Source organism: Carassius carassius, chromosome 32 (genome assembly GCF_963082965.1).
Source record: "Carassius carassius chromosome 32, fCarCar2.1, whole genome shotgun sequence".
Taxonomy (NCBI): Eukaryota; Metazoa; Chordata; class Actinopteri; order Cypriniformes; family Cyprinidae; genus Carassius; species Carassius carassius.
Window position 1 is genome coordinate 7,537,378 of NC_081786.1, and position 13,017 is coordinate 7,550,394.

Genomic DNA, 13,017 nt, shown 5'->3' on the forward strand with positions numbered 1-13,017 from the left:
TTTTAGAAAAACATAATCTGCTCTTTGAAGAGGGGAAGCAGAGTGTGATTCGTAGAATAATTTCGGCAGTGTCATATTTGATGGTGGCTTTCTAGTAATTGCTTTTGCAGATGGACCAGGTGTGTTGAGCGAGAGAGAGCGAGGCAGGAGTCACAGCGCCACATAAATTGATCTTTGTGACAGATCACAGGGAAGGTCGCAGACTGTTTTTCTGGTGTCATGTTGGGAGTATTTGATTCAGTGATTGACATGCCCTTATAATATCTTTCCCCTCTGTGACACCCAGTTCTTTATGGGTTAGTGTATTGAAATAGATAGTCAAGTCATTTTTAGATTAGTAATAATATGGCTGTCATTTATGCTGGTTGTGGTGGCAAGACTTAGCTCATGAATATTAAGTAATGCATAAATATTCAATCAGATTTTATTCTTTGTAATATTGTAAAATATTATTTCAATTCAAATGTAATGTGTTCTAATATATTTTAAAACACAAAAAATTACAATAATATATTATAACAATAACGTAAAAATCTGTGATGGTAAAGTTAAATTCTCAGCAGCCATTACTTTAGTCATCAGTGTCACATAATCCTTCAGAAATTACTCTAATATGCTGATTTGGTGTTTGAGAAACATTATTGTTTCTTGACTTTACTGTCTTATTTGATTATTACCGGTTTGAATAAATCATGATAAAATTTCCCACGATAATTCTACACTACACGTTCATTAAATAAACTGTTGTCAGTCATGCTGTCATTTAAAATCTGGACATTATTGGCAATGTTATTGTTTTAGTGTTTATGCAAACAAAAACCATTTTATTTGTTGTTTGTTGATTTTAAAAATTAAAACTTGGTAAAATGATTTATGTGTCAGTACTTTTTGAACATTTCCAGCACATTTTAACAATACCATAATAATAGTGATAACCCTGATCATTTTGGTCACTATAATAGTGATGAGAAATTTTTATACCATTACATCTATTTGTCACATTATATATGTATTGATATCTGTATTTTTATCTGTGTGTGGCAACTATAAAAAGAGCAATTGAGAGAACATAAAACAGAGCAGATCATTTGTTGATGACCTTGAGCGTTATATTCCATTTACTTGAGATATTTCACACTACAGCAAGACGTCTTTGGTTGTTAGATAGCTGTTCCATCATCTCCGAAAACAGACTTGCATGCCGTGCATTCTTGCTGTTGACAGAGTAGGATGGATCTCATAGTCTTGTTCTTTTGTGCTCTCAGAGAATGTTTTGTCCCTTGGATGGAAACAAGGGCTTCCTGCAGTGATCTGAACATCAAGTGATCTTAGTCATCCTCCAAGACTGTCAGTTTGTTAACTTGTACAATAGTGGATTTCGGATTGAGAAATATCTCATGTGTAAAACCTGCTTCATAGTCTCTCGCACTGTCCCAAATGGTGCTCTTCGTGTGTTTTCGTTTCACCTTTGACCTTCTGTGATTGTGACTGGGTTCTCTTTGGTGTCTTCTGTAGGAGCCTTGGTCTAAATGGGTCCGGTTATGCCTCCCAGTAAGAAGCCGGAAAGTTCCGGGGTCAGCGTCGCAAGCGGCCTGAGCCAGTTCTATCAGGCGAGCTCTATCACTCGCGCCCTGCAGGAGGCCGAGGAGATGGACCTGGCTCTTCCCACCATCAAACTAGAGAAGGGCAGCATGGAGGACGAGGAACTCACCAACCTCAACTGGCTTCACGAGAGCAAGAACCTGCTCAACAGCTTCGGTGACCCTGTGCTGAGGAGTGTCAGCCCCGTCCAGGACTTGGACGATGACACCCCGCCCTCCCCGGCCCACTCGGACGTCCCTTACGACGCCAAGCAGAACCCGAACTGCAAACCCCCTTATTCCTTCAGCTGCCTCATCTTCATGGCCATAGAAGATGCCCCCTCCAAGAGACTGCCAGTTAAAGACATATACAATTGGATCCTGGAACACTTCCCTTACTTTGCCAACGCCCCCACGGGGTGGAAGAACTCAGTCAGGCACAATCTGTCCCTCAATAAGTGTTTTAAGAAAGTGGACAAGGACAGGAGTCAGGTAAGGATGCCAGAACCACACTGCATCGAGACATCAATCTTTAACTGCAGAGTGGGAAGTGCTGACCTAAATTTACTCTAGTTTTCATTTCATTTTTACACTTTTTATTTGACTTCACTTTTTGCTTAACATTTTTTTCAGCAGCCTGAAAACAGCTACTTGTGAGAAATTGGCTAAACAGCTTTTGTTTTTGTTTTTTTGCATATAGCCTTATAGATTTGCAAGAAAAGGCAATAATAAATGCCTTTGTCAGCTACTGCTGGGAATTCCAGTTCATCTGCAATGAATCAAACTGTTAAGATCAGCAATGAACAGATTCATAAAATGTGAATCAATTGAAAAATTTTATTTGTTAATCATAAATAAAAAAAATTACCATGAACAGTGTCTATTTTTCAGTATTAGTTCATGATATCTAATGCATTAAATAATGTAAATGTATTTAACCTTGTTGGAGAGTGTTTCCAAATGTTATAACATAATATAGCTAGAAAGGTTTGGCCTGTTTAAAAAATCACTGTATTTTTTTTTTTTTAGCTGTAGTGTTAACTGTATTTTTAAAAGAGGCTTTGCAGGAGTGTGCTGAATGTGTCAATATCCAGGGGGATGTGACTTGTTATCTCAAGTTTATTATCAGTAAATGTTGATTGAATTGATTACTATAAGAGAATAATTGTTTGTAAGGGGATGGAACTTATGAATTGGTACTCATTAGATGCTCGTGGAGTATTGACTGATTCTAGTCAAAGGCTGATAAATGTTTTGAGAGTATACTCTGTGTGTGTGTGTGTGTGTGTGTGTTTATGGTGTGCTTGTGTCTGCAAAAGTCAGAACAGTAAAGCCATTCCATGTGACTCTTACAGTTCACTGCCATCTGGTCCCTGACTGTGGAGCAAATCATTTTTTCTGTATATGTGTCTCCATAGAAACAGCTTTGCAGTTGACATGGAAAGTAAGCTGTTGCTGTAGCAACAGAGAAACTGATGTGTTTGTGTGTGTATGTGTGTGTGTGTGAGAAAGTGTTCTGGCAAGGGAATGGCTAATCCACTGATGCTAGTATAGTGTCGCCTGATTTAACCCCTCCTCTCCTGCCCCAATAAAAAGAACATTTATGCCATTTTCGCTGCAGAATGAGTGTTTTGTCTCCTGATGCAGTATCAGCTTTAGTGGACCTTGTCAAAATATCTAACTTCAGTCCACATGTTCTTTGTTTAGGATTGCTTAATATTGAGTTAAAATTCAATTTAAAATCTTCCCTCAAAGGACTGGGGCTGTTTTTCATCTGCTGTGATGCTCGACTCGACTCCAGATATCATTTTAGCGCTTGTTTCTAATGTACTCATCCAATTTTGTTTAACAGCTTTGCCATCCAAAATGTATTTGTGCCTTGCTGAGATCCACAGTGTCGAGTTTGTTTTTCTTTATTCACAAATGAACTGTGTAAGTTTTGAGCTCTGGACTTTTTCGAATTAAAGGTTTCTTGTCTTTTTTTCTTTATTGCACAAAGAGCCTTATAATATCTCAGGGAAGTTCAAACCTCTTTATTATACACAGAAAATGCATAAAAATAATAATATTTTACATTTTCTAAACAAAATATGAAGATGATGTTCTTTTCAGTGGATGCTAGGGTGAATTGGTTGTCACGAGATTATTTTTTGCTTGGTCAAAACATGTCGATATGATGCTAGGGTGATTTGCATGGTTATTAGGTTGTTACTAGGGTGGTCTAAGTGGTTTTTCGAGGGTGTTGCTTGTGCACAACTTGCAAACTTGATGCTAGGTTGTTGTGACTGGTTGTTAGAATGTTGCAGCATGGCTGCTAGGGAGATCTAGTAGGGTGCTATGGAATCATGGAATACAGTCAAAAACAATTTACTGTATAACGTGGAATGTCATGGAACTTGCCAAATTTTGGTTTGATACATCAAAAGTAGGTCAGTTCACTTAAATCAAAGCACTTTTTGGATCAGCCACTAAAATACTAGTTAAATATGAATTCTGCATGTTCTGTGTCTCTGTGGGAATGAATTGTGCAGACATGCAATTTCATTTACTACATGGATACTGAAGCGTGCGTGATGCTCATGCCATTTTCAACCTCTGCCGCCTCAATATAGGAGTACATATACACATAAACAACTTTATCATGTCACTTCATTAGCATTTCATTGTTTCTTTTGAGCAAACTATTGTCATATCACATACAAACAGAAACCTAAAGGTCTTTACATCGACCCGTCAAAATAAAAGTTTGGTTTAACTTGAAGAAACCATAACAGAAATTTTACTTAATGTAATGGTAGTACTAATACTAATAATAAAATTATTGTTAAATTATTTTTAATAGTATCATTATTTTTAAAAGAGCAACCCTCTACGGACACCTTGGCAACTGAATCACCACTGGCTAGTAAATGTTTTTGTTTACTTGCCAGACTGATATACTTATACTTATATATATAATATATATATATATATATATATATATATATTAATCAAGTGTAAATAATCAAGTATTATTTAATGATAGAACTTTAGCAATTAGAATTAAAAGTTGGTTACCATGTATGAATACATAGATATTTTAACTGAACATTTTAACTGGACTGGTGGTGGTGCTTTGTTGGTCATTCAGTGTTTCTATTAAAAAAAAAAACAAGGACAAAACTAACAATAATACTTATAAGATGATAATAATAATAATATGAATTCTACTAATAAGCACATTATAAAATGCACTAAGGATTAGCGAGCAACTGGGTTTATGAATATTAATCAGGTTGTGTGCTTTCACTCAAACTGATTTGTTGAAATCAAAACAGGGACGATAATAGGTGAGCACCAGCCAATGAGATTGTCATTTGCACATTAGCTCCACCCACTACCGGAAAACCGACATATCTTAAAAGCTGAAAAAATCATAGTGACTGTTATTTTGACAGGAAAATACAACAAAGTATATTGTTTACATGCAGTGCATCAATTCTGCATGTATCTAATAAATAAATATGTATAAATGAATCCCTTGGCCAAGGATTTTTATTTTTTTATTTTTTTGCCATGCATTGGTCATAGAGCTCATTGTAGTGGTGCCTCAGGTGTTGAAATATATTTGTTATACATTATACAGGTCCACATGTACTCTGTCTTCAGTGCATATACAGTATGTGTATGCGGTGCAGAAGCAGCAGCGAGAGTGCATTATTGTAATGCGAAAGCACATTAAAATAATGCACAAGCGCGAATCTCTCTACTCGCACACAGATTTCCTTTGCTCTGTCACAAAACCAGACACGTGTGCTTGGATACACGCTGCTCTTGCCTGGAGAGAGTGCGCGCACTTAAAACATGTCTCCTCTTGCTCAAACTGCGTCCTGTGCACTCACAACCTTCTCTATGCTCATGTGCTAGGTATGAATTTTTTTCGCACCTTTCCATTTCAAACCTTTTCTTTTAACATCTTTCGTATCTTTTACTGCATGCAGTGTGAACGCTCTGATCAGTTAACAGTTACGTAGGCATATGCCCAGTCTGTTCTGTTCTCACGCTTCATTTAGGCATGCTGTATTCTGACTGGATCAGATAGCATACTGGGGGAGGTCGGGGCCACGGACAATCGTGCTATAAAGCGATTTAGAAATTGCGCACGATTTCGAATAATAGCACAGCCCTAGTATGTAAGACTCTCTCACTCTCTCTGCTCTAACCAAAGTGACGGCGAGTGGTGTGTCTTTACAGTAGAGTTTACGGTACGTCAAACACAGGTGCTGTGCATCCATTGAGATGAACTGAAAAATATTACACTTCGCTTGACGGAGAGAGAAACTCTGAAGTGCTCAGTCAGAGAGTGTTTGGCGAGTGAAGATATATATTTGAGCTAAATTAATACTTAGGCTTCAACTCACATACTGGCAAGTAAAATCGAATAATTTATTAGCCATTGGCTAATATAAGACATCATTTAGTTGCCCAGAGTGAATATTTAGTTGCATATGCGAGTGATTTACTCGCAATGTAGAGGGTTGAAGAGTATTTACCAAAACAATTATTTAAAATAATTTATTTAGCAGAAAAATGTAAATACACTATATATATATATTATAAGATCAGTTAATTTTAAATGCTTTGATCATTATATGGAATCCAGAAGGTATTATGTAAAACAGAATTTGGTAAAAATAAAACCAAATTCTGTTTTACATAATACCTTCTGGATTCCATATAATGATCAAAGCATTTAAAATTGTAAGTTTTATGATTTCAATTAATTAAACATGCTTTTTGATTAATACAATTTAATCAAAAAATTTAAACAAAGTCTAAAAAATGTAAATGTAAAAAAAAAATCGAAATCCAGAAAAATTAAAATGGAACAAATAAACCAGATTTCATAAGTTCAGCCCTGATCTAGGTGGTTGCTGCATGGTACTTGCATCTGCAGGAGTTGTTGCCATGATGCTATGGTGTTGTATGTGGTTGCTAGGGTGAGAGTTACTTAGAGTGCCAGGTCAAAATCCTCTAGACTCTTAATGTGAGTGCATAACATTTTTAGGTTCTTTTATTGTCTGCCAGGTCATTACATAAATCACTTTATTTAAATCTTATTAACAGTGATGATAACCTAAGCAAACACCACTAACATTGCATAACACTGTTGGCAAAGCTTCTACCACTTAATGTTGTCTCTTAAGTTTTCCAGAGTTGTTTATTTCATACTTTTTTAGAAAAAAGTTTCAGGTCACAAAGTCATGATTAGCCGTATGCCTGTTCATTTGCTATTTGATTTAATTTCTCTAGCCTCATTGGCCTACTTAATGAATGAGATGACTATTTTAAGTCTATTTTTTTAATTTCAGATTCATTGTGGATTTGCTATGCAATCATGCATCACTCTACATAATGAGACAGTAAGGGACAAATTAAACCAGCAAAATAAGAGTCTGAATAAACAAACATTTGATAGATGTGCAATCCCCAGGGGTTTACAGAGGAATAATTAATTTCGGCCAAGAGGAGAATTAAGATATCCAGACCTCAAGAAAATGTTGTTCTTGCTTTTTACGGATTGAGAATGAGTTGCACCCGCTGTTAGCGTTATTTGCACATGCTGTCTGCACTGTTTTAGCACCAGATTCACAAAGGAATTATGCAAATCATGTAACTGTGCAAATACGGCAACACAATTAGTGTTGCATGGTGCACTTCAATCCTGTTCATGTAAATGTACCTAGAGATTGGCTTAAAGACAGCAAAAGGTAAATGTTTAACAGAGGGGTATGCAATTACTACTTCAATAATCACAAGGAAATGTGCACAAAAAAGTGTTTTTATCCAAAGCAACTTGCAATGCATTCGAGGTAAATTTGACCAGTCTATGCATTCCTTGGGAATCAAACTCATGACCTTGGTATTGCTGCGTATGTGAAATAAGAAGAATGGTTTTGCACTGAAATTCTGTGCACTAGAGTGCTGCAACTCTTTAGTGGTTTCATGAGTGCATGTGCAGTGACTGGTGAAGAGTGAACGCTATAGAAATGACACCCTGTCATTTGTTTCCATGGCACTGTTATGAACACAGGATCTGAACTAGGCACCTGAGTGGTGGTTATATGGGTGGATCTCCAGAGTTCTTGTGTCCCTTACAAAGCCTGTTTCACATACAGGCACATGCATCTGCGTTTCCACATAGAGGGAGCTTTGATGATTAATGTGTCTGTTCCATTGTTGATATGATCTCCATAGCAACAAGACGAGGTTACACAAGAGTTGCAGTTGAACAGGTAGCAGTGGAGTCGTTTTTGAAGAAACACAGGATGGAAGAGCACACATTGGCTTTTCCATCAGGTAGCATTTTCCGTACTGTCAGCACTGTAATGGTGATGTTCTGGGTGTTTGCTCAGACATTTGATTGAGTTCAGAAGTTTAATTATTTAAAGAGCAATGTGTCATATACTGTATATATCACTCTCTTTGCCTTTCTCTGATCCGCGCTCTCCAATCCCCATCTATATGGAAGCGTGAAGGATTACGGTGATAATGCTGATCTGCGTGACATGATTTATCCCTCGCTCTGAAAGCCAGGTTGATGTAAGATAAAGCCGGCCTGCTCGTTGACATGTTCCCTGGCCAGCTGTTGTGTTCACTGTGGACAGATGTTGGTTGCGAGGGAAGCTGCGGGAGATTTGCACACAAACCTACCTTTGACGTCACCAGTGCGCCTGACTTTTGTAGGCTGCACTAGGTTACCAAGGGTTACACGACCGTCCCTTAGGGATCCTGATGCTGACACCAAAGTACCTGCCGATCAATAGCAGACACGGAGCAGAACGCTGACTCTCAGGATGTCAGCACCTTCCGGAATCTGAAACAGGATTTGTTCACTTCCAGAATGAAAATTTCCTGATAATTTACTCAGCCCATGTCATCCAAGATGTTCATGCCTTTCTTTCTTCAGTCTAAGAAAGAAATTAATTTATTTTTTTGAGGACAACATTCCAGGATTTATCTCCATATAGTCGACCTAAATGGAGATCTACGGATTGAAGGCCCAAATTGCAGTTTCTACACAATCCCCGGCAAAAATAATTTTCATTTTCTAAAAAAAACTAAATTTATAGATGTTTTAACCACCAATGCTCATCTTGCAGAAGCTCTGCGATGCACATCCGAGACTTCACGCATTACATTGTCTCATTGGAAAGGTCAAGCATGATTAGTTCTTCGTCTGTGTACTTCATTTTAGAAAGGTGGTCTCACAATCTCATTTGTGATCATGGACCAAAAAAACATTCAAATGAGTAAATTCTTTGAAATAGAGATTCATACATCATCTGAAAGATTTATACATCATTATCATCATCATCATCATCATCACCGTTGATGTATGGTTTGTTAGGAAAGTTCAATATTTGGCTGAGATGCAACTATTTGGAAATCTGGAATCCGAGGGTGCAAAAAATGTAAAATATTGAGAAAATTGCCTTTAAAGTTGTCCAAATTAAGTTCATAGCAATGTATATTACTTATTAAAAATTTTATTTTGATATATTTATGGTTGGAAATTTACAAAATATCTTCATGGAATGTGAACTTTAATTAATATACTAATGATTTTTGGCATAAAAGAAAAATCTATAGTTTTGACCCATACAATGAATTGTTGTTTATTGCTACAAATATACCCGTGCTACTTATGACTGGTTTCATGGTCCAGGTCCAATCTGACTACATAATGTGTGAGTGAGCTAGCGCAAGGTTAAAAAGTATGTACATTGACCAGTCATTTCACTAGATAAGAGCCTTATTCCTCGGCTGAGATCATTTAGAGCATGTTGAAGCTGCATTGACACTACAATTTGGACCTTCAACCCATTGATCCCCATTGAAGTCCACTATATAAAGCAAAATCCTGGATTGTTTTCCTCGAAAATCCATTTCTTTTTGTCTGAAGAAAGAAATACATGAACATCTTGGATGACATGGTGGGTGGATAAATTATCGGTATTTTTATTCTGGAAGTAAACTTATCCTTTAATGAAAGCAGGATGGAGATTTAATTGTATTAGTAAAATGTTTTGCTTATTGACATCCAAGCAAAAGTTTTGGCAGCAAAGATAAGGCTGGTCTTAATGCTAAAACTATTTGATGAAACTTTGGAGAATGCTATGGATCTGTCAGTGTTTTTTATGGTTATTGTAGGTTGTGATGATAGAGAAAATAAAAGAGCAGTCTGTGCTCTGTCATTACTTAACTCATGAGACGCTGACCAGTCATTTAAAATGACATGAAAACGTTCACAGAGTTTTTACACTGTTTTATATTTGCTCTAATGGTTGTAAGAAACCATTATTAGCACCTTGCATCCTGCAAAAGGAATGCATGATTAAAGGATTAGTTCACCCTCATCGTTTACTCGCCCTCAACAGAAATATGGAAGAATTGTACAGATCGCTATGGAGCTTCCAAGTTTGAAAAGCATGCAAAATCTCATAAAACTGCAGAAGTATCATAAAAAAAGCATTGTGAGCTATATTTCAAGTCCTCTGAAGGGATATGATGACTGTGTGAAAACCAGATCAGTCAGATTCATGAACAAATAATTTAGACTGATTTTATGTATAGAATAAACTAAATAGTGTATTAACTAACTACTGTGAATGTGCTAAGAAAATCTACGACATGACATTTTTCATCGGTAAGGATGCATTCAATTGATCAAAAGTAAAGACATTTAAATTGCTACAAAATATTTGCATTTAAATAAATGTGATTCTATTCAGTATCCAGAAAAAAATTGTATGACCATTTCCACAAAAATATTAAGCATCACAACTGTTTTCATCATTGCTATTAATAATAAATGACTACTGAAAATTCAGTTTGTCATGACATAAATAAATTACATTTTTAAATATTATAAAATAGCAAATAATTATTTAATTTTGTAGTAATACTTCACAGTATTACAGTGTTAATTTCGTTGACTAAATATTTTCGTCATTATTTTCGTCACGAATATATTTTTGCGGACGAAAAATAAAAAAAAAGTCACTAACTAAATTGACTAAATTGATTGACAATATCATCAATGAATAAAGGACGAGACGAAAATAGACTGTGACGAAAATCAAATCAGCAGACGGGAGAGATGCGAGGAATGAACAAAAGAACTGGCAAAATGGAACAGGCGAGACTGCATGAGAGAAGAGAACCAATCAGAGCCTGAACACAACCAATTTGAAAAGACATTTACAGATGAGCCACCCGGATATTTTCTCAAAGGTAAATTCACAACGATGTTCTTTTGTTTATTGAGCTAAGCAAAATTGGAAGACTGCAGTGCGTAGATGTTGTAGCATTAAATATTACGAACTGAAAAGTACTGTAAAATAGCCCCTTCTTCAAGTTAGATGAGAGCACCATACTAATACGTAATATTATGCTACATACATTTGATTAATACTAATGTTTAGTATATTTTATAATGTTCTACTTGTTGACAATATCACAAATATTTCTAGATTAGTCATGTGAAACGTGAATGTTCACATCCTATCATTATACATACTAATCTAGCAATATTGTAGTACTTAAAACATACAATATTGCTAGACAAATGAATACCATGACAGATTAAAAGTCAAGCAGAACAACTTGAGTGTGAGTAAACAATGACAAAAGTTTAATTTAGTGGTCAAAAACCCAACCTAGCAGAATTGTGATAGCACTTAGGATCCGTGTTGGGACTACCGCTTTTTAACAAGACTAACACTGAACAGATGAAAGGATAATTGCAGCTAATGCTGTCGTTTGAGCTGTACAATTGAGCAATTTTATACATTGCTTGACTTGTCTGTTAGTCTGTTACAGATATAGCCTCATAAGTGCTTCATCATTAGGTCTTTTCACCGACAGAGCAGTGTGTCTGAATCTGTGTTGAATAAAAGTCTGTCAGGGTGAGAATGTCACAGTGTCTGGGTTGTGTTCCCTGGGTTTCCACTAGGTGTCCTCAGTTCCCACAGTGTTTATCATTTATCACTTCCTGTCTCCTTATTTGGTCACCTTCCTCCTTGTTTAGTTAATTGATTGTTCCCCACCTGTCTCCTGTTTCCCCATCATCCTTTTGTGTATTTATACCTGGTCTGTTTGAGTCTTAGGCATGGAGTCCTTGCCTTGCCCTTGCCTTGCCTTGCCTTGCCTTGCCTTGCCTTGCCTTGCCTTGCCTTGCCTTGCCTTGCCTTGCCTTGCCTTGCCTTGCCTTGCCTTGCCTTGCCTTGTTTATGTTATGTTTGGATTTACCGGTTTTGACCCTGCCTGGACTGTGTATTCTCTTTGGATTTCCCTTTATTAAAGACGTACTCGCAATTGGTTCTCTCTCCTGTGTTTTCCATAACACCGAACGTGACAGAAGGACTCCGTCACTACAAGAGCCAGCGGTATGTCGGCTTATGTCTCCTCCCCAGCCACAGTGCGGGAGAGGAGTGGATTTGAAGGAACTCGCCTGGTGGTTTTCCGGGGAACCAGAGGAGGTCGCCGAGGAGGGAGTGGTCGAGAGGATACTCAGCACCGCTCTCAACCAGGGCCGCCCTTCGACCCGGGGCTCGTGTGGGATGGATTAGAGCCACCGTCTCACCATGGCGGACGGAGAGGAGAGAGGAAGCGCACGTCCGCCACAGTGGTGTCACTGCCCATGATGGCCGCTAGTCCAGCGCCACGGGGCAGGATGGACGCCAACACAGCACCACAACCCAAGGCGATCACGAGTCCAGCGCCACGGTGCAAGATGGCCGCCAGCTCAGCGCCAACGCCCAAGAGGGCCGCTGACTCATTCTTGGACTATTTCGCTACGCTGTCCAAGATCCTAGAGATTCCCAAGACGGTTGACGTCATGGCTGCTGAGCCAGCGCCACAGCACAAGATGGCCGCCAGCCCAGAGCCACAGCACAAGATGGCCGCCAGCCCAGAGCCACAGCACAAGATGGCCGCCAGCCCAGCGCCACAGCACAAGATGGCCGCCAGCCCAGCGCCACAGCACAAGATGGCCGCCAGCCCAGCGCCACAGCACAAGATGGCCGCCAGCCCAGCGCCACAGCACAAGATGGCCGCCAGAGTCTCCAGACAAGGTGTCACCGACTCGCCAAGAGAGAGGGCGGAGGAGGAGGAGACAGGCGTCTACCGTTCCTCAAAGCCCAGAGGACGTTCCCGAGGCGGTGCCCGATGCTGTTCCGGAGACCGAGGCGGTGCCCGATGCTGTTCCGGAGGCCGAGGCGGTGCCCGATGCTGTTCCGGAGGCCGAGGCGGTGCCCGATGCTGTTCCGGAGGCCGAGGCGGTGCCCGATGCTGTTCCGGAGGCCGAGGCGGTGCCCGATGCCGTTCCGGAGGCCGAGGCGGTGCCCGATGCCGAGGCGGTGCCCGATGCTGTTCCGGAGGCCGAGGCGGTGCA

General features: G+C 38.9%; 1 protein-coding gene across 5 annotated transcripts in view; it reads left to right on the plus strand.

The window, feature by feature from the left end:
* The window catches only part of LOC132112561 (forkhead box protein N3-like), an 85,869-nt gene that overhangs the window by 29,349 nt on the left and 43,503 nt on the right, over positions 1–13,017 (plus strand). For all 5 annotated transcript variants that reach the window (XM_059520086.1, XM_059520085.1, XM_059520089.1 and 2 more), the window contains exon 2: positions 1,516–2,072. In XM_059520086.1, the coding sequence (XP_059376069.1) occupies positions 1,530–2,072 (543 nt within the window). In that variant the 5' untranslated portion in view covers positions 1,516–1,529. The remainder of the gene's footprint in view (positions 1–1,515; positions 2,073–13,017) is intronic.